Source organism: Elaeis guineensis, chromosome 4 (assembly GCF_000442705.2).
Source record: "Elaeis guineensis isolate ETL-2024a chromosome 4, EG11, whole genome shotgun sequence".
Lineage (NCBI taxonomy): Eukaryota > Viridiplantae > Streptophyta > Magnoliopsida > Arecales > Arecaceae > Elaeis > Elaeis guineensis.
Genome location: NC_025996.2, coordinates 43,056,739 through 43,080,034, shown reverse-complemented (window position 1 = coordinate 43,080,034; position 23,296 = coordinate 43,056,739). Strand labels below are relative to the sequence as shown.

Below are 23,296 nucleotides of genomic sequence, written 5' to 3'. Positions count from 1 at the left end.
TATTTTTTAATTTATTTATTTTTATTGTTTGAAGTCTGATAAGCAATTTCGAAGCTGTTATGTAACAAATATAAGGATAAACCAGCAAACACAAAGGGACAAAACTAACATATTATATTATCAAGATATAATTTGGATGGTGCCCCATCTGGCAATCAATTGGCTCTTCACCATTGTAAATTCAATTTAAAATTTTGGGTCCACAGATTAAAAACAACGGCGGCAGGAAGGCAAAGCTATTCACCTCCTTCCTTCTCCCACCGTCTAATCGGCAACCAACAAAACATTCGGCAGTCTCTGCTTTCCTCCCTGTCGCTATATCACTTTTTTTTAGCTTTTTGTTTTAAACCCAAAGCGTTCTCTCTCTCTCTCTCTCTCGACCAACTCCTTCGCTCCCAAGTCGGTTCTTTCACTCCTCTTTAGGCTCCCGTATCTCCTGGACTCTCATTTCTTCACAAATATTTGATTTTTCTCTCTCAAGAGTCGATGTTGATTTCGGAGAAGTTTGGAAGGTAGAGAGCGGTGAATATGATGAGATTTCCAGCGTTTTTGTTGCTTCTTCTTCTTGCTTTCAATTGGGAATCTCTCTTTGTGCCATCTGAATCTGTGACAGATGATGAGAGTATGTTCTTTCTCTCCTGTCTCTTTTTGATTCTTTCTGGTAGACTTCTGCAACAGTGTATGGTTGCACTTGTCGCTACAGGATTTGAAACTTTTGTTGGGATCTTTTTTTTTGTCATCTTGGCTTTGGATCTCTTTTGTTTGAGTTTCTTGGAAGGGCTTCGAGGGCATATCTTGAGATGATTCTATGAACTGGATTGTTATTTATTTATTTATTTTTTCCATTTTCTCCTTCACAGTTTCGGCATTGCAAGCTTTCAAGATGGCCATTTATGATGACCCTCTCTCGAGATTATCGGATTGGAATATCCAAAATGGAAATCCATGTGGCTGGTTTGGCATCTCATGCTTGGATTCTCGCGTGGTTGCCTTGTAAGATACCTTGGATTTTTTTTTTTTTTTGTTGATTAATTTTTTGAACACTGCTACTGAACCAGATATCCTATATAAATGTCAGGGTGTCATGGATTATAAGATTAACCGCACTCATAGATGCATGTTTATGCCTGCTGTTTTTTAACTGAAAGTAGACTATAGAGTATGTAGTAATAACCTGCTAAGACATTATGTAAAAACATTGGTGTTGGTGGATTAGGTATCAATTCTATTTAAATTTCACATATTCGTGGCATGACACATATCACGCTAGATGTTGCTTGAACTTTTGAATATTTTAAATTAGAAGTTTTAGAAGTATCATATTTGACCTGGGTTCTGCAGAAACCTTTCCAATTCATCGTTGAAAGGATTCCTCGCTCCACGGCTTGGCTCTCTAAATTCTTTGCGGAAACTGTACGTGTTTTATTTGTTGTTACATACTATTTTCTGATAAATTATGTTTTAGGATTTCTTCAGTGGAAGAAATTATGATGATGCATGCCTATTTTGCAGAGTTTTAAATAACAATTCTTTTCATGGATTGATACCTAGACAACTTAGCATGTTGAAAAACCTTACTGAGTTAGATTTGAGTTTCAATCGCCTATCTGGACCGATTCCTACTGAGATTGGAAAGTTGACTAGAATTGTGAAAATGTAAGAAGCAGACTGTATCCTGACAATTTTAGCTACTTAATTTTTGTATTATTTTGTTGCTTGCTAATGTCTTTGTTAATTGTGTTATTCTTAGAAATATGCAGTCTAATGGATTGATTGGTACTTTGCCCCCTGAGCTTGGTAAGCTGGTGAGGCTTACTGAACTACTGTTGGATAGAAACAAGCTTAATGGAGACATTCCTGGAAGCAGCAATTTAAACAAGTAAGTGATGCTCACTCCTATTCTAGTATTTTGGATATTTGACCTGTTATGTTTACAACCTAGGGCTAGAATGGGACCACATGAAATTGATGATACTCCAATTTAATTGCCTAAGCAATTAATTTTAACAAATTAAGAGAGTTAGCACCAGAAGATAGTGAAAATATTCTGTATTTATCTTATAAGATTCCTTTATTAGTTTTGCATAATTGCTATGTCTATTTGTCATTGAAATGAATGTGCATTTTGTGAGAGACATGGGTGGAGATAGCAGCAAACTTGGATTTCTTAAGGCCCCACAAAATGGGTTAAGATGGTTACTGATAAGCATGTCAATGTTTTTTGGAGAAAAAATGGATTCGTTGAAGCCAAAATCCTTATCAAACAATGGAAGCCAAAGTCCTCGTTAGCTACAGACCATATTGAAATAAGTAGAACAACAAAAAAAGGGGTAGCAGTAAAATCTTTTAATGTTAGAAAACTCATGTACTTTTGAGGTAACGGAGATGAGTAGCTACATGCTTATGAATTGTGATGGTTGAAGTGTTGAAACTTCAAAACTTTGAAAGTGGCTTCTTGGACAACTGACAAGCTCGAACATTTATGGGGATGCAATGGACTTAAATGCTTATTATGAAGGATCTAGAATGATGCTCATAAGGGGCAGGCTGTCATGGAAAACGGGCAGTGATAATGACCGTTTATCCAACATCAGCTACGAGAGCAGGATCCCTTAGAAATCAGTGAAGACTTGGATGCTGTTGATTTGTCAACATATGCCCGGTGTATACGCACCAAAATCAGCAATTTACACACAAATATTCATGCTTATTTTGAAAGAAAGAGGCATCTGAAGCTTTGATGGAAAAAATACATTTCCTAGTTCAGTTGGACAACAAACAAGAAAAACAACCCTCCCTTAAAAGGCAGCTTGTGTACGATCGGAGAAGAGGCCAGATAACCATTTACAACCAGTGGAAATCATAATGATACAACCATGTGATAGCCTAGGACCTTTGCAGTGGGTAAGAAAGGTCAGAGATCAGGTAAGAGTAAACAGGAGAAAGAGTGGGCTGCCTGGCATGATCATTACCCTTGCAGTTCTCTATTTATAGAGGTTGAACAGCTGAAAAAAATGGGAATCCTAGTAGGATAGATTTATTTCTCATAGGTGACTGTTTATGTACAAATTTGAGTGAATCTAGTTTATGCCACCCATTTTCTGATAGTGAAGTAGAAATTCTGTCATATCTTGTCATATATTCTCTAAGTTGTTCACTATTTTATATCATATCTTATAGAACTTTCACAATTTTTTCAAATTTTAACATAAAGCAAACTAAGAAGCCCTGCCTATAATGGTGTTTAGGAACAAGATATTGAGAGGTTACTAGAGGCAGATTTCTAGATTTATGAGATTTTCTTGTCTGACCTATTACTTCCCTGTGGATCATACAAGGGGTATGACAAGGCACTGCAACTACAAGAAGTCTCCTAAAGAATAATGGAGGTGCGCAAATATAGGGTCAAGGATTTGTTCTACTTATGAGACCATTCACTATATATATTCAAATAGGAGCAATTGGCCACCTCTATGGCTCTATCATTACTGAAGTCAAAAGAAAAGCAGATGAGAGAACATTTTGTTGTTACTTCCACTTAATGATCATGTCTGGTGGTTTTAATAGTTGGTGAATCATTATGGAACACTTATATTTGCTATTCAGCATTGCATATATTCCCAATGATAGTAGGGTGCTCCATCAGGCTAATGAGGCATGCAATATGTATCATAAGTATGATATTATATAAACTGATGTGTTTAAAAAAGTGTTGCTAGTTTCCTTTGGAAGTTTTCTTTAATGGAACCCTTTTCAAAAGAAAATTTCTATAAGATGCTTTTTGCAGATTATGTTACAAACTTACAATGTTATATTAAGAAAGATGAATTTCTTTGTTTCAAAATGTTGGATAAAATTTTACATTTAAATTTACTGCCTTGGATTTTATTAAAAAAAGATCCTATTTGGCAGTTATTTTGACGTAGGATTAAATGCATCACCTTCTTTTCCTGATTCAGATCTGCCTCCTACGCTAATGGCACTGGCTTATGCCAACTGCGTCAGCTACAAGTTGCAAACTTCTCATACAACTTTTTTGTTGGAAAAATACCCTTATGCTTGAAGTATCTTCCCAGGTACAAAGTTTTCTGTTAATGCCATTCAATTAAATTTGTTCTAGCTGAACTTGATTTGCTTTATTGGACATTTTTACAGAACAAGCTTCCAAGGAAACTGCCTCCAAGGTGAAGACTCCATCTCACAACGCTCTGCTCGACTATGTAGGCTACACTCCTGAACCCTTCATAGAGCTCTTTCTTTCTTTCCTTTTCCTTTTTCTTGTTTTGGGGGAACTTTCATATAGTACTTTATTTTATTTTATTTTTTTCCCAAAAATGCAGGCAGAGATAACTGCTTTTAGACTTTAAATGGTTCATCTTGTTGTGAAATCATACATTATATATGTGAATCTTTTTGCAAATTTATGAACATTTCTTGTATTACTCAAGGTTTTCATTTCGGTCAAGATTTCAGTTTGTATCGATATCAGGCACCTATTGATACGATATATGTCAAATCTTGGACCTTATTATCTCAGTAAATATGAACTGATATAACCCGAGATAATGGCTGATACAATATACGCATATTGGCTGATATTCGCTCATCTTTAATTAACTATTTAACATTGTATATTGATAATTTCTTTACTAGTTTTGGATCACAACTGTTGATTTAAATGTTAGGGTCCTGTGCTGGGATGATGATGACAGCTATCAGAATAATTTGTGATGGAGAAGCAGGGATGATGGGCAAAGACTGGATGGGGATGAGAATAGGAAGGAGAAGAGAAACAAGATGGAAAGAAAAAAGGGATTTGGAGAGAGATAAGAAATAAGAGAAAGGAAGGGACAGTGGGGCAACAGGAGGCAATGAAGTGATGACCAGTTGTGGACTGAGAAGATCTGGTAGTCTAGATGGTGATAATTGGCTAGCCCAACAGAGGAACAAACAGTGATCAGATCAGTGCTGAAGCTGATGGTTAGGCTAGTGGGCATTGATGGCAAAGCAACCAGATTGGTGGTGAAGGGATAGGTTGGGGAAAGAGAATAGAAGAGGAGATTAGATATAGTCCGAAGAGAAAGAGGGGATTCCTAACTTTTAAGTAGTCTAGCTAATATGGTAATCAACCTTGCTTTTACTATGTTTGGCCCGTATTCTGTTATTTAAGTGGTAAAATATCAATGGAGATTCCAAAACATCTCAGTTATTGAATTTTTGCTGGAGTTTTCATCTCAGCCCAGAGAAATGGATATCTTGGTATCTTGGTATCGGACACTGACAGATATGCTGGTATTTTGGGTTTTAAAAATCTTTTTGGTATTACTCACGTTGATAGACATAAATTGGCACTTGACATAACCATCATTCATTTTCCAATATATGCAATTGCATTTTCCATATCATCATTCATTTTATTCTTGTCTTGCACTCTTTTCCCATATTTTTACTGTTCAATGCTTTCAAATTCCTGCATATCTTCCATTTATTTCAAATCCATTTTTTCCTACATAAATATAGTGTATAAGTGGTTATGAAAGTGATAATGATCAATACTAGAATAAATGGGTCCTTCAGATTGGGGAAATGCAGAATAGAACAGATCATAAGATCACAGTTATCCCAACAGTGTGATCTCAACTAGACATTCTGTCAGGTCAGTCTATCAATGTTAATAGCAGACCCAAGTGCTGATGCCAAGTTACTACCGTAGCAATCTTGCCACCATCATTGGGTCATATGTACTATTCACAACAATAATTATGACTCCCAAAATCATCCCTAGTTTTGTCTTTTGACTGACCTAAGGAGAGAAACCAGAAGCCAAATCCTACTCAATTGCCTTAAGCAGTTGACTGAATTCAAGGTTTTAAATGTTGCATGCCAATGTTATGTTTTGCTAGTGCTTAGCATGCATGTGCATTTATGCACCAGCATGCATCCACATCATGTGCTGGTCTAGTCCTGGCATGGTATGTCGTAAGCCATGTCAACCGGCATTGCATTTAATCCCTGACTAAGCTTCCTGCAATGCCTTATCCATCTTGGATATTTTATATTACATCATACATCTCATTCTAACTTAAGTAACATCCATTACACATGGGAAAAGGAACCTTTCATCTCATCTATGCCTCCAAAAATCATCTCATACATGAAATCTAGGACTTGTTAAGGTATTACGTCTCGCTCTTAATCTATAAGGACCTTGATCATAGTAACATAAACTACTTAAGTATATAGTCAATGACATGGATTTTTGTTACTTGATATGTTCAGTTTTCGAAATTCCAAGCCAAAGTAAAAAAGTAGAAAACTTTAATGGGTAAATTAAGATAAAACCATTAAAGTAACTCAAATACGTTACACAGATTTCATAATCTAACCATAGAATTGTAAAAGTTATGGTCTGGTACATGTATTGTTCTTGTGTGACTAAGTAACATAAGTACCATTACCATAGGTACACATCCCACCAAAATAAATTGTTGTGAGGCAAAATTTGATTTGCCCCTTCTGACTTGCTGTTTGATCTCTCCTGTCAGTCCATTCCAAGATAACTTTGCCTTCTTTTCTTGCTGGCATATGGTAGATCTGACGAGTAACATGCTGCCCTTATGCAGCTCAACGACACAATCTTTAGATGACATCCTTATTATAAGATCATTCAATGTGCATCACACAAGAACTATACCATCTTAGTCAGGTAAAAGAAATGCTAGTGGAAAGTTAACAATCTAAAACATTGGTTCAGCACTCCAAAAGCATGCTTTGTGAAGGTTCATAAGGAAGAGTGTCAAAGGCGTAAACTTCATTTTAGCTTTTGGTGAGATTTTGTGTACTGAAAATTTTCAAGTGGTATTGTATGCTGCAAAATGGGGAAATGACATAGGCTGTGATTTGCATTTACCATCAACTAGAAATCATTTTACTACATTTTGCATATATCCTTTTGTTGTGCATAACAGAATGGAATGTGTTGTACACATTGGCCATGAAATTGTGACCTATAACTCTAGTACCATTTTGTTTTTCTGGGCATCACATAGAAATGATGTTCATTTGCAAATCTCGCCGAACAGTCTACACATCACAGAATTGAAGGAAAAATGTTATGGCAGCCATGAGGCCCATGGCATTCTAAGAAGGTTGATGATAATCAACCACCTACCATCAATGCCTCTCATATTGTGGTAGGCACATGTGTTTGGAAAGACCATAACAGTTTAAGTAATAATTTCTGACATGTTAAAGTGTCATTTTCCTGGAGCTATAGGATTGAGGGAACTTCAAAAATAAAAAAAAATGAAGGTCTTCAGTTGCCTGACACTACTACAAAAACGAAGTTAATTTGGGAGGTTTGATTTTTTTTTTTTAAGGGAAATTTGTGGGTTTTTTTTGTTTTTCTTTTCTTTAGATTTAGAATGTCTTTTGTTGACCTTAAACTTATATTTTTCAGGATTGTGAAAATTAAAAGGATTTCAATGTCTATATCTTTAATAAGCTTCAAGAACTCTCTCTCTCTCATGTGTTTATGTGTGAAGTGGGGGTCGGCATCAGAGGAGATCTTTAGAAGAAAAAGGAAAGGGTTTCAGTATATTTTGGACCTAATGGATAAAGAGTTTGTGAGATTTGGGGTTGGACCCAAGGTTTTAGCTGAAATTTCCTCTTTGGGTTTCAAGTTCCAGAAACCAAGAAGTGTATTCCTCTCTGATATATTTTGTGGACAAATAATTTTTTCTACATGACAGATATGGGTATGTTAAGTTTTGTTATTTCTCTAGGTTGGTATCAGTAGTTTTCCATCAAACAAGTGTATGATAGCTATTATGACATCAATCATCGGCTTTAACTAATTCATTTTTGATTCTTTGATATATTGTCTAGTTACAATCCTAAAATAACTTACTCCAAAATAATGCTAAGATATGTTATTGACTTTTATTAATTTTTAGTTTATGTTTTATTTCTAATATTTTTGTATCTAACATTTTATTTCTAATATATCTATTTATAAAACATTTATATTCTTGCTGAAAATTTAAAGCTCAAACTGAAAGCACTGAACTAAAAGTCTATTAGCTGAACTGAAACCAAAACAGGAGTTTAGTCTTCATACCTTGGCTGTAGGGGAAATTAAAATTAGCTATTCACCAATTTTGGCATCATATTTTATTTTATCTGGCATAGATAAGTTTTAGAGTTTGCATGAGAGCCTTTGAAGGTAACAATAACTTTCTATACATTCCTAACTATCTTTCAATAATCTTGCATGAACAGCTGATATTGGGATCAATAACTCTATTTTGGTTGCGTACTATAGCACACAAATGCAATCCATTATTTATTAACAAGTACATGTATAGTCTCATGTAGGATTTGCTGTTTACCATTATGGTTGTTAACCAATTAAGGACTTTTTGAGTCACCCTTATCGTTACAATGGAGGTCTTGTTACTATTACATACTTGATTAAGGCAAAAAAAAAAAGCCTTTAAATTCATGATAATTCAATTTTGGTCTTGTAACATCTAATTTGGGATTTTGAATTTTAGCAAAGGTTGTGCGTGCACCAATCAAGCAATCAGATAATGTTGTTAAAGTCCCTGACTCGAAACAATCTTTTTTTTTTTCCAGGTGCCTGAGGGGGCTTTTCTTTTTTTTGTGTGTTTGTTTTTTTTTTTTCGGGGGGGGGGGGGGTGAGGTGGGGAGAGTGTGGAGCATGTGGCGGCATAGACTGATGGGTTTTGGCATGGGTTAACATTAGTTCAGGATGAGAGTTAGGTGGATGAGAAAGTGAGTAGCTGAGGGATAAGTGTTGTGGTAGGGTAATAGTGACGATGTGGAGAATGGAAAGCATAGGAGATGGGATCGTGCTAGTTGAGGTCGTGGTAGATGTGAGAAGGGTTGGGGATTGGGTGGTGGTGGTGGTGGATGATAAGGGTTGGTGTTGGTGATATAGTGCTGGCTGTCAATTTGGTGATGTGAGTGGTAAAGTAGATAAGAGGTTTGGAGGGCAATGGGCATGGGAGAAGAATTTTGCGGAAATATCATGAGGGTTGACATCAGGGTGGGTTAGTTGGGGATATGGGTGCCGGAGGGGGGGGGGGGAGAGAGAGAGAGAGAGAGAGTTGTGAGGAGAAGACCACACTTGGAGGAGGTGGTGGTGTTGTACCTCTAGGCTCTTCTGCATAAGGGAGGGCAAGCGGATGTAAAGGATATGGGTAGCAACAAACTCGAATTTCACTTTTCTATGGGACCTTTCTGTTTTTTTTTTTTTTAACCTGGAGTTTTTTACAAAATTTGAAATGCCTAGTTTCTCTAGGTTTCATCAGAAGTTTCCTGGATTATTTTACCAAATGAAGAACAGAAAACTGAGTTTTAACAACCAAAAAAAAAAAAAAATTACTTTTCAGGCTGTTTTTCTTGCAGAAAAAAGGCCAAAATGGGACTTCTTGTATTAGATCTCTAGATTTTTTTTTTATTTGCAAAAAAGAACCTAATTATGCCCCTTAAAACCTCATATCCACAAAATTGCACGAATACTCTTTCCAAGCATGTGATTAGCAAACCTTAAAAGTCTAGCAAGCTTTAGCAAACTCTAGGTACATAGCTTAAGTGTTGACATAAATCTGATATGAATCTGCACAGAAGTCTCGATTCTTGAAAAATTAGGACACGAGCATGGGTACAAAACTTAAATGGCACACTAAAGGCTAAATAGAGTGCTTTTATATTTCAAACATAGAAGAGTGACGGCAACTGGACTTTGAGATATGAAATTACACGACCCTAGAAATCTAACATACACACTTTTCTGCTTGTTGGTGCCTAATTATCAGAGTGGTACCACACTGCAGTAGTTACGTCTGGAGTTGGATGCTTTTGACTCTATGTAGTGTTTTCCAATCAAAGAAACTTTATACTAATGATGCCCTTAGACATGATTATCCAACATTTATGGTTAGTCTATAAGGTAACACTTTGGGTGGTGAAGCTCACATGGTACGATTGCCTGAGAGGTGTGTTTCATGTTTCAGTAAAATTTCCATAGTTGGTACTCAAGTACTGACTGTTTGCAACGGATAGATCCAGATTGTAATATCCAAGCACCATGTTTTAGTGCCCTTCAAGCTCAAAGCAGTATGATGGTTATGTCCCACCACCAGTGATAACCAGCTGAGTTAATAGCTGGTGCCTCCTTATTCGTGCTTTATTATTTTAACTTTTAAATTTTTACACATTGACCATATAACGTTTGATAAGCTTTAAATGAAAAACTTGTTATGCTTGGTCTTTCATGCAAGTATTGTATTACTGACTTGCCAGAATGGATGTAATTTTAAATGGCATGGGTTCTAATTATAGCGCACTTAATGAACAGTTTTATTGTAGAAGACAGCATTTGCAACGGCTGTAAGAGGCCTTCAATAAAGTAGAAATACATTTTGAACCTGACATTATGATACAGTGTCTCAGATTCCATATCTTGCATAAACTGTGTCTTCTATGTGATTCTATAATGAAAATGTGCTCTTTGTTCGTTTTAGGTAGCTCTGCAAATAGCCAGCAAGGTGCCAATGACACATACAACAGTGCCTATGAGGGGAAAAGAAACAAAAAGCCACGGGAACCTGTGTGGCTTCTGATTCTGGAAATCACCACAGGAGCTCTTGTGGTCCTTTCTCTAGTAACCTGTACCGCTGCTGCTTTTAAAAGATGCAAACCAAAATCATCTGCTATTCTTCCATGGAGAAGAACCACAGACTGGAAGGACCAGAAAACAATATCAATTGGTAAGCAATAGCATTGTGTTTATGCTTTATTGGTTTACTTAGTGACAGTTCTGATTTTGGATGCTAAAACAAGGGATCTATGTCACTGATTGATGATATTGCTGCACACAGATTGTGAGTTACTGAAAAATGTATTAAGAATAAATCGCCAGGAGCTTGAAATAGCTTGTGAAGATTTCAGCAACATAATTGGGTCATCTCTGGATAGTGTAGTTTATAAAGGTAATTTGAAGGATGGGCCTGAAATTGCTGTTATATCACTTAGCATTTCGGAAGATCACTGGACAGGTTACCTTGAGCTTTACTTTCAAAATGAGGTAATTTGTCCATCAAATTCTGCTTTGAATTCCAGGGACCTATGTAACTTAAGAATGTTAAATAGACACTGTACATGCTTCAGGCGGCAGATCTGGCTAGATTAAATCATGAAAACACAGCAAAGTTGCTCGGCTATTGCAAAGAGAGTGAGCCATTTTCAAGGATGCTTGTTTTTGAATATGCATCAAATGGGACACTGTATGAGCACCTTCACTGTGAGTCAGAATAATATTTTATTTCTTGTTGAGGGGATTACTTATGTTGACATGCTTTAGGAGCTCAAGAATCTAATATGCACTTTTGTTGTAGATGGTGATGGATGCCAGCTATCCTGGTTCAGACGAATGAAAATTGCTGTCGGTATTGCTCGTGGACTAAAATATCTACATACTGAATTGCAGCCTCCATTCACCATGTCAGAGTTAACCTCCAGTGCAGTATATCTGACTGAAGATTTCGCTCCAAAGGTATCTATCATATCTGGCATGTTGGAGATTGTTAGATGCAGTTTCTGGTTTAATCTGTCATGGTTTAGCAAATAAAAGATTAGTAAAAGAGCATGCATGCAAATAGGCAGGTCAATATTTGGTATGCTTCTCATCTAAAAGGTCTAGAGCAGCATCTAGAACTTGGACCTGGATCGGTCATTATTCTGAAGGATTTGGTCTGGCATATGGCCAATACTGGCTTGGACTTGAGTTGGTTCCGAATGTCTGAACTAAAAACATGCATATTCTAAATAATTTTGTTCTGGCATAAGGCCGATACTCGCCTGAGTTCGAGTTGGTTGAATGTTTGGACTTGAAACAGTCATTATTCTAAATGATTTGGTCTGGCATAATACTTGAGTGTTTGAGCAGGTTCTGAACATTTGCAACCATGACTTTCCCTTTCTTTTTTTCTTTGTTTTCATTTTCTCTGCTCTTGATCAACCTGATCCACTTGAACTTGTATCACATAGATAGGATGACATTTAAGAGTCATTTTCTTTTTCATTTTTCATTTTTTATTTTTTTTCAAGAATCGTATTTCTTGTGGGCTGTGGCTTTTCCTGTCTTGCTCAACACTTGGCTAACTTGAACAATGGTGCATGTATATTGTTTACCCTTGTCTACACATTTGGAAGAAAACTTGACATATGAATGCTAAACAAAAACAAAAAAAAAAAATGATAGGTTTTCCGAACAGAATCCAACTTATGCAGGATCTAACATGATTTATTGGCTGCTTCAAATCTAATCAATATTAAGTTCATTGAGATTGTCAGGAGAATATTCTAATGAACCAATGTAGATAGAAAAATTTACTTGCAGTTCATCTACTTCAGTTTTTCTATTATCTAACAGCAATACAATTCTTTGCTTGAAATTAAATTCCATCAGACTACTTACTGTCATTTACATGAATGATAGTTGGTAAGGAGGTTGTACAGAACTGATCAGTTTCTCTCGTTGTGGCCATTCCTATATTTTATTATGTTGGATGTTATTGTCATACTTCACTGTTGTTGATCTACTTTCATTTCCTTTCATGCATTGTGAAAAGAAACATCTTGAATATTAATCATGGAAAGAAATAATCTTAACTCTACCTTCATCTGTGCAGTTGGTTGATTTTGAAAGGTGGAAAATAATCCTTTCAAAATCAAGAGCAGACTCTGGTTACATCATTAATGGAGGCCCTTTTCATGGATCTGTGATTTCCTTAGAGAGACGGCATATGGATGTCCAGGGGAATACATTTGCTTTTGGAGTACTGCTACTAGAACTAATCAGTGGGAGACCTCCGTTTTGCAAAGACAGAGGGTGCTTGGTAGATTGGGTAAGCAACATGTATCAGATTTTTTTTTCTTTTAGAAAAAAAATCACCAGATCAAGTTTAAACCCTGTTAAAATTATCATCCCATGAAATGTGTTCATTTCCTCTTTTCATGCAGAAGATTAGTGTCATGACAGTGTACAACTTGATGAATTTATTGATGAATATCCATCATGGGGTGCAAGTTCAGTTTATGGTCCATCTTGGTCACCTTGCATGTGTTTTGTCCCAGAATAGCAGAATTCATCAAGTTCTGCTCTGTCAAAACTTCTCTCTTTGAAATTATCCAATGAGACTGATGAGACTATTTCTCATACAAAATTTCTTAAAATAGAGACACTTTGAATATGAGATGGCGATGATGGGAACCTGATGATTTTAACAAGATGAGAAGCTGCACTGATCAGTTTGAAATCATGCTTCGTAGAAAATGGTTCAGTAAACTAGTATATTGTATGATAGTGTTCTTTAGTGAAGTTTAAAATGTAATGTGTCATAATGCAATCAATATGCTGTATATTCCATTATGCTGCGGGGTTGGTAGGTATTCTATGTCATTGGTACAAGTGCAGTTTTCACAAGTCTATAGAATGTCCAAATGATAAATGTTTGCTCATGCATTTCCATGTCAGTGTTTGACTTGCACCTCCTAAACATGTGTCATAGACATGATTTCTTGTATTTATTGTATGCATATGCGCACAACGCAGGCCAGGTTTATTGACTTAGGAGGTTTATTGCTGGCTAAATCTTTAATCTCTAAATCTCATGAAGTTATCATTAGCAAAGTTTGAAAACTTGATTTCGGTTGTTGCTTTGTTCACTTTTGCAAAGTTTTGGTTTCAACTAGTTTAAACTTGGTTTTTAGTGTTTTGGCTGAAAAATAAGAAAAGAGGATGAAAACATTGTGGAGAATAAGAAAAAAATAAAATAAACCAAGGAAACAAATATGGAACAGCCTTGAAGAATAGCGCATCATTTGTAATCAATAAATTATTTTTAATATGAGCTTAAAGACTGAAAGTTCAAAAAAATATAAAAAACTTGGAAACTAATGGTGTTAAAGAACTACTATTTGATACCCTGGCAATTTACAAGTCTAATAGTAGTAATATATAATTATATATTATTATGAAGTTTCATATCAATACGAAGCTCCATATAATAAGTACCATCATGTTACATACCAATAGCGGTGTATAACTTATTATCTACTAGGTATGAAAAAGACTATGATTGGATATATATCATTTAAATGTTTAAGGATTTAATCTAAGATGTCGCTAATCCAAGTGTAAATCTGGACTTGTTTCTCCTATTTCTCTTTTAAATTTATCTTTAGTACCCAAAAGATTCTCTTATATGTAGGAAACTCTACCTTCTTCTTAATTTCTTAAAGCAACCAAAATGCTTTTAAATGTTTAAAAAACTCAAAAATATATGGTTAATGTTAAGAAAGAACTCGTTTCTCATAAGTTAGATTTGTCATCCATATTATTTTTTACTTTTAAATAAATAAATGAAAATATGGCTGAAATTGACTTTAGTCAAAATCATTGACATCATGAACAAAAATAGCATATATAATCAGTTTCAGCAGAAACTGGTGGAGCCAACACAAATAAGTCAAAAAACTGGCAAAAGCTGACTGAAACCAAATACGTCATTAAGTTTTTCATTCTTCTTGGCCAAAATTTCAATCCTTGCTTCTTTCTGTATGTTTGAACTTTGAAGAAAGCATGGTTTAATATGATGGCTAGAATAACAATACAATGGCCATTACTTTGGTTTCAGGTCCCTTCTACTACATTACAGATGTAGATACTAGGGTTCAGATAATGACAGTTTTTTGACAGGTCATCTTGATTTATAACATCGTGTAACATGAAACAATGGCCGTTATTTAATTTTTATCACTATTCTACAAAGTAAATAGGTATTCTAAAAAATTAAAACTTCATACCTTTTCAAACATCTATAAATACTTAAGAAATATGTTTTATTCTAGCAACTCAATTAAACAATATTTTTTTTTTTTCTGTTTACCCGATTTTAATGCCTAATCATGATTGTAGTGATAGCCATTGTTTATCAAAGTGAATTGTTGAGCAAGTAGTGGCTATAAGGACTATCGAATCGGAATCGACCTCGGGCCGATCGGCCGGCGGTGTGGTTCGGTATGGGTCCATATTGGTCCGTGCTGGACCAAACCGAGAGGGCAAAAAAGGGAAGAGGGAGAAAAAAGAGAGGAAAAGACAGAAAGAGAGGGGGAGAGGAAGAGAGGCGGCCATCCAAGCTCGATAAGGATGGAAGGAGGGAAGAAGAGAGAGGGGGAGATCTTTACCGGGTGTCTGGAGGCCTCTGAGATGCGATGCCGCACGATGTCTTCGATGGCCGACGAGTCAGTGTCGAGACTGAGGCAGTCAGGCCAAAAGAGGCTCTGCACTCCTTCGGCTACGCATTGCCGACTCAACCAAATAAAAAAAAAAAAAAAATGCAAGTAACAATTGACTCGCACAATAAAAGCAAAAAAAAGTGAAACAAGGCAAACCATATTCGCACTGGAGGAGGCAGAGCCGTCCTCCAGTTTGTCGCCTTCAGGTTCTCGGTGCTTGTCGGCCGTTGGAGACATCGCGGTGGCATCGCCATCCGTCCGGAGGCCTCCGGACATTTGGTAAGGATCTCCTCTCTCTCTCTCTCCCTCCCTCCGTCCTTATCGAGCTCGGTAAGAGCTCGGATGCCCGTCGGAGGCTTTCTTTTTCTCTCCCTCTTCTTCTCTCCCCCCTCTCTCTCTTCCTCTCTTTCTTCTCCCTCCCTTCGAGATTGCTGCTGTGTCATTTCGTACGCTGGAACCAGACTGGTTTCTCGTCGGTACGGTTCAGCACGGCCTGAACCATCTCGATCCGTCCGGTTCAAGATGGTTCAGAGAACGATGAGTGGCTATGCTTCCAGCTCTAAAATTCAGTGCAATCAAGGATAGAGCCAAGATTCATAACTTTGGGGCATCGTGAAACTGTTAAGTTTAATTATTTCCTACCTCTTAGTATAAGTTTGAACAAAGGAAGGGTTAGTATGATGGCTGATATAACCCTATAATGGCTGATATTTCGGTTTTGGGCCCTTCTATTTTGTTATATATGTATATATTGGCATTTTAAGTATGGCTGTTATTTTCCCATTATCTTGACATAGCAAACTCATATAACAAGAATAGTTACCATTATTTATTTATCCTTTTATTGTACATCATGCTAAAAATCCAAATGGGTTCAAAAATATATAATCAATTTTTTGCTGGTGACTTGAGTAAATTAAACCTTAAACTTTTTAACTATTGGTCATCACATCTGATATTGATCTCTATGTCTAACACAAGCTCCTAGTAGTGGGCCTAGAAGCCTCCACCCCGGACTTGTTCCCCTCCATCCCACTCCCGCATAATCTGCTTCCTTCGTTACTTCCTAAGTTGACTCACTTTAAGAGTCTTGCCATGCCTTTCCTGATTTTTATAAGTCTTAACCAATCTATCAAATGCTCTCCTTGCTTAAATATATCTTGTGCATTATATGTGTGAAATACTAGTATCTAATAACAATCCTTATACTAGTATCAAATAACAATCCTTACAATAGCTAAAGACTTGGCCACAGGCAACTAATGGTTGTGCTCCCATCGCCTTAATGGTTCCAGTTTGATATCATTCATGTTTATTGATCCCTTAAAAAATCTGGTGCCAAACTATTAATATTTATTTTACAAATCCTTATTGAATCATTGTGGGGGTGGGAGTTTAGGGGAGTGGCTGAGACGAAGGGGGTCCCTCCTTGACCTGCATTTGCTGCACCAGGCAGGTATGTGCAGATACTACGCCCATTATCACCATATATGGATTTTGGAATCTACCAGGTTGAACACAAATAGCTGTGTCACTATCACTTCTAAGCAAGGTTTGCTGACTTGGAACCGGATCTTATGTAGGCTAGCTGATGGTATGAATTGATATGCCCCTGTACCGGATCATGCTAGGCCCGAATTGACATGGAAACGAGGGAGAACTGGGGAGAAAAAGAGAGAGAGAGGAGGGAGAGGGAGGCAGGTGGAGACGCCAGTGGTGGCCACTGGAGAGCTGTGGAGGCTCTTGGCGGACCGCCAAGGTGTTCGAGGCTCCGCGGTCCGCTGCAAGAGAGATATAGAGAGAGGGGTGGATGGAGAGAAACGGAGGAAGGAGAAGGTGGTGGGGAGGCCGTTGGAGGCCATGATGGCCACCCAACAGTCCTCCGGTGGCCTCTCCACCACCTTCCCCTCTATTTCTCTCTCATCTCCTCTCTTTCTATCTCTCTAATCTCTCTCACAGAGGACTGCGGACTCCAGGGGCTTCAGTGGGCCATCGCCGGCCTTTCCATCTCCTCCTCCTCTCCTCTCTCTCTCTCTCCATTTTTGCCAGTGTTCCACATCGAACGCCCGAACCGTGTCGATAGCTGCCAATATGCTTCAGCATGCCTCGAACTCTTCGGTTCGGGCTGGTTCAGCGAACCATGCTCCCAAGTTCATGGGGTATATCATAGAAAATGCTCACTTTTAAAAATCTGCTAACTCTTCCACATTGTTTAGCCATAAGTTTTCCATATAAATGTCTAAATAAAAAATGAAATATCATGGTAAGCATTTCCATTTGTTTTTTTAGTTATCAGGCTTGATATCTATTGGTTTAAATATAGAGTAACCATGAATCCAACCCCACAGAACCACTATAGTAGATCCTGTAAAGAGAGAACCATTATTTATAGACTGTCAGTCATATTTATCATCAATATATATATATATAAACTGTCAGTCATATAGATGTCTTATTCTGCTTGGGCATTTTGCATAAATAGCCACTTTGCATTTTTGGATTTGCCTTTTATTTATTTATCTATTTTGTTATTTATTGCATTTCAATTTTCTAACTAAATTGCCCCTCGTCCCATATTATGTGATATTGTGATGCATTTATTTGAGGGAAATTGTAAATATATTGTGCAGTCACACATTTAGACTAACTATTCCATACTGAACACATTTAGGCGGAACAAGTTGTTTCCATTATCTAGAATAACTAGTGGCACACATCCAGATTATCTGTTACACAGGGATAAACAGCTAGATAATATAAGGTGTGATTCACACAGCTATACAAATGCACACACATTGGACTTGGCCAATCCACATATTCGTTGATGAACAGAAAGAGGATTGGTATTTGCACTTGTAATGAACATGCACATTTTTCATTAATTGGTGCATATATTTAATATTCTAGAGTTCAAATTTTGGTAATTGGATGCACATTGTTATTTGCCAGCGGGGCTAGGGCACTTTGGTCAGAAAATTGAAAAATGGGTGGTCCTGCAAGAAGAAATAAAAATGGCCATTCCTGCAAATTTGAAAACATGTGTGGCCATTTATGCAAAATCCCCTTTTTGTTTTATTCATCACATGCTACATGGGTTAGGTAAAATATGCAGAGGCTTTAACTTGGCATGACCCTAGGAACAGTCAACCCATTGAACTTCTGCTCTATAACGTATGCTCTGCTTGTAAGTATTGTTCTTTGCTGCCCAACTATAAATGAAGCATGGAATTTGGTTTAGAAAAGTCAGATTAATATGAGTTCACTTAAATACGAAATCCATTTAGGACAACTACAATGTTCTTTCTAGAAACTGCTATCTTCTATGAAATATTAATATATCATTTCAAAGGTTTGTTAGGGCTTCTGAATGGTTTCTGTAATGGGGTAAGGGATTTGTTTCCTATGACATTTAGCTCTCTTTCTATTGTTTTGCTATCAAATTATATAAGGACCGTTCAGATTTTTTTTTTTTTTTAAATTCTTCATTTAAATGATTGACATAACCAGTGATGAAGAAACTAAATTATGTTGTGTTTGATATTTTGATTGATTATATGGTGACATGTCGCTCTACTAAATGCCAAGTTTATCCTCTGTTACAGGCTCGGGAGTATTTGGAGAAGCCAGAAGAGAGAGGAAAGTTGGTAGACCCTGACCTGAAAAATGTCAAGTCTGATGACCTCTCCATAATATGCAATGTCGTGAGCCTTTGCATAGAATGTGAACCATTTAAGAGACCATCAATGCAGATAGTAACTGCCATGTTGGAGGATGGTATTGACACCTCGGCAGCTGCCCTTCTCAAGGAATCTCCTTTGGTGTGGGCAGAGGTGGCCCTATCCTCGTAGTTGTCAGTCTTCAAAATGTGAATCCAAAATGTACATAAGAAACACCTTGTTTTTCTTCCTCCTTTCTTTTCTTCTCCTCTTATTTTCTTATATTGGTTAGGCTTTAGAGCCACTTGCATGGCATTTGGCGTCTACTGTACAGTGTCTAGTTAATGAGTAGACATGTCGTTTAAATTTTAATGAAAATCCCTGGAAATTTATAGTCCCATATTGTTTGCTTTTCAATACAGCCTGTTTTCTGTATTAAAAGAGAAACACAAATTTAGGTTGCTGTTGGCAAGCTAATTTGCTAATTTCTGTCCACACATACTTGTGTCATATGAGCTGAACAAGAAAATGATAATTTATTTTATATAAGCTTTTGGGCATGGAAGGGTGATCTAAAAGTTTTCAGATGAGACACTATTATAACCTAGTAATTTGAAACTTGTATAACAGCATTCAAGTGTAAGAAATTTGCATATTATTGGTTTTAATTTGTTCTGAACAATGAGTTTTTTGTTACATTTTAAAGACTGAATCAAGTCTTAACTGTAAATTGTAACATATTTTAATCTTCCCGATGAAACTTGAGAAGTAGAAACTGGAATATGTCAAGAGTAAAATGCTTGATTTGCAATGTAAGTTCAGTAACAGGGGTTGAAGACCCTGCAAAATGAGGAACTAAAAGCTTAAGCTGATTTTGTGATGCGTGCTGCTGAAGTTGTGTTGTGACTGGATGTTGTATTCAAGGTAGTGCAATCTGCTGGGTAGTGGTTTCCATCAACTAGGTGAAGTTGTACCGTTTGCCCGTTCATTTCTAGTTATCTATCTTCCCCTAGTAAGGCTCTGTTGAAATCTGGCAAGAACTCTGCCTCAAGTGTAAATTATTTTGGGATCCTTTAATGAAACTGGAAGCGACTGTGTCCGTCAACCTAAGTATTTTATATAGAAAAGAGAGCTGTAAGTTAACCATGTCTTGAAAAAATAATTGAATATGTCAATCTTCATAATTATTAAAAGTTGCAACAAATTCCTTTAGTATTTTAGTTTTCAGCATGAATTTTTGTAACAAAGGTTGATACTACTTCTCTATGTTTTTAGACATTTAAGTGTGATATAACATTTAGAAAAAAATCTTGACATGTACATGCAACTTCAGCTTGCACTTTTTCAAATCAACATAACTGCTCTCATGCTTATATGAAGTAGCTTGCACTGATATATATGTTAAGAGAAATATTCACTTCAGAGATTGTAACATGGAATCACATAAGAAGTGTAAATCATTAGTCTTTTTTTTTTTTTTATGGTAAGTCGGAGAATTCATACACATCGATTATGAATACAACCCAAAAAGTCAAAAAGAAGAATGTCCCGGAATGACATTGATAAAAGAGATACATCAGTCCAGTTATCTTCTCCAAAATGATCAGCTACAACTCGTGACCCAATCGGCAATAGAATTTATCTCTAGATAGACATGTATAATGTCTACAGAGGCACACTCTGCTAATAGGCTCTGAATATCTTGGACCAATGGATTGGAGGTAGTAGCCCCCCTCGTCTTGGGATCCAAACCACCATTGCCGAATCATCTTCCACCACCAATTGATCAGCTCTAACACCCGACACGTGAAGGAGATGCCCTCTCAAGCAGCTTGAAGCTCTATGTTGAAGATAAAAATCCCGAATAAATAGACCCCACCAGCATTAATGAACTCAGAATCTGGGCCTCTGATCACGAAACTTGCACCATCTCTATCATTAGTTATACTACTGTCCAAGTTAATCTTGAGGAAGGTCAGGGGTGGGGCCTCTCAGGTAATATAAACCCTAGGGAGTTGCAAGAGCAAAAAGGGGGTTCCATGTGTCCTGACTACTCAAGATCAATCCTAATTGCAGAGTGTCAATAATCTCAACTGCCTGAGAAAAAGTCCTCTCAAGTACAATCCTAGCCAGCTGTCATCTCACCTCAAAAAGATCAACGTTCCCAGCCAGCCAAATATAGTGAGCTATATAGGCAACTCTGATGCTAGCAGATCTCGTATCCTCAGATTTCGTACTCCGATGCAACAATTCAATAAACCTGACCAGACCAATCCCCAGGATTTGACAAAGGATGAAAGTCGCCAGCTGCCACATTTGAGTCACCGTTGGGCAAAGAAATAGGACATGCTCTAGTATCTCCTCATCCGACTAGTAAAACGAACACAGTGGGGATATCCATCCCCCGGGCCCTCAGTAGAGTTATGGTCGAAGCTGACTCCAGGCGATCTTCCAGATGAACAAACTAACCCTCAGATAAACTCCAGGCTTCCAGATCCAAGCACCATCTAACCTCCTAATCGGCCCCCCTATAGAGATTATAAAAGTCTCTGGCTATCACTCTAGATGTGTACAAGGATCGCCAAATCCTGACATCCGGACCTTAGAGTAAGAGAATCGCCTGGGACAAAATCCTATTGGCCAACTGACCATCAAAAATTGATTCACCACCTGTTTATTCCATCTCCTTCCTTCTAGCTGAAGCAAATCACGGACCTGCAGAGTATCACCCACCAATGTGCTAATGAAGATAGGTCAATGAGAAAGCGGAAGGTCGGCCACCACTGATTCCAGACCACATCGATCGACCACCTGTCATGTACAATCCAACTGGTCTGAGCCATCATGTCAGGGAAGCAGGAGCAAATCATCAATCTTTTTAAGTACAGATGGTGCAATGTGAATCTTAGATTTTTTTTTTTCTTTTTTCCTGCCTTGAGTTGTAGATGATGGTAAGTGCTAAAGGTGCCCAAGATGGTAGCAAAAAAAAGCTCAATGCCATATGGAGAGAGAAGATCGGTGCAGTTCATGTGGCTGGTGCAGTGCATCTTGCGGTTTGTAATATAAAACAAATATTCCCTCCTGAAATGTGGCTTCTTTGGGTACCATGCTTTCCAGAACAACATGTTGCTGTCATATATGCAGACTTCTCAAAACTGAGAAATGACCTGAAGATTCCAATATTAAATGCCCTCCTACTGCGTAACATCAGTTAAGTGTGCCATCCAAGCGATGATTAACTATCTTGAAACCAAACATCAGTTAGGGCAACAGTTTGTGTTTTAACTGGTGGCATCTCGTCTTATGGGGCTTTTCAATGATTGATCTAACGCATCATGTGCTGAAGTATGATTGGTTCTGGACAAAATTTCCTATCAATTATACATTTATGTGAAGATACTATGGATCTTATAAATAAGCTGTTTTCCTCATCTTCTAGATGCTACAGTATGATAATTTTTCACACAGCTGCAACCAATGGATAAGAAACGTCGGACAAAAACAACAGATTTTTTTATGCAAATGAAATGGGACAATTTTTTCAATTATCTCAATGAGATTTTTTGTGCACCCATGTAACACAACGAATTTTGCTCTAAAATAAGAATATAGATATAATCAAGACCAAGGTTGCTGCATTTCGTCCAATAAAGCACCGATCAATGCTAAGATGTTCAAGTAGCTACCAGAAGAGTAATAAACTTAATAATATTAAAAATCTTTATGTCCCCTTGTAAGTGGTTACGTTGGTAAGAAATGTCTCCCATACTGATGAATGCCAGTAGGTCTGATAGTCCTGCTTAGAATTGTAGCAGGAACATACTTGCTGTCGCCTAGTTTCTTTTCTTTTCATGGATTAATTTTGATAGTGACAGGCTAAAACCATCACCAATTGGATCTCTGTTTTCTTTTTCAACAATATCCGGTGGTCTCTGTAAGTTTCCTGGCATCCAGCCTTCTACGTTCTTGTGTCAAATGCAGCATCTTCACTTTCATATATGAGTATTCAAGAACTTCTTAAGAACTTGGCAATGCTGGACACTAGAAAAGTCGAAAATTCTCGTGGCATTTGTGATAACCCGGCCCAATTGGGCCCAAAATCAGCCCACAGCCCAAAAAAAAAAAAAAGAAAACAGAGGAGAAAACTCCCAAAGGGAGTCTTCTTCCTCCTCTCACCGGCTCCCAACCGGAGTCGGAAAGAGCTCCTCTCCGGCTCTATTTAAGGAAGAGAACCCTCCTCTCTCCTCTCACCAAAGACTCGAGACCCAATCGGTGGCAATCGCCGGAAAACCACCGCGGAGACCGTCCCTGTG

General features: G+C 37.3%; 1 protein-coding gene across 3 annotated transcripts; it reads left to right on the top strand.

Moving 5' to 3' along the window:
- Window positions 1-373: 373 nt before the first annotated feature.
- On the top strand, window positions 374-19,383 carry LOC105032357 (probable LRR receptor-like serine/threonine-protein kinase At1g63430). Of its 3 annotated transcripts, none has more exons than XM_010906794.4 (13): window positions 374-622; window positions 861-993; window positions 1,342-1,413; window positions 1,552-1,656; window positions 1,751-1,879; window positions 3,960-4,076; window positions 4,156-4,220; window positions 10,551-10,796; window positions 10,908-11,113; window positions 11,197-11,329; window positions 11,424-11,581; window positions 12,720-12,935; window positions 18,930-19,383. In XM_010906794.4, the coding sequence occupies exons 1-13, from the start codon at window positions 529-531 to the stop codon at window positions 19,173-19,175; spliced, it is 1,920 nt and encodes a 639-aa protein (XP_010905096.2). In that variant the 5' UTR covers window positions 374-528; the 3' UTR covers window positions 19,176-19,383. The 3 variants fall into 3 exon arrangements, with proteins under 3 accessions (XP_010905096.2, XP_010905094.2, XP_073112566.1); XM_010906792.4 differs by having other exon boundaries at window positions 1,513-1,656; XM_073256465.1 differs by lacking the exon at window positions 1,552-1,656.
- Window positions 19,384-23,296: the final 3,913 nt, after the last annotated feature.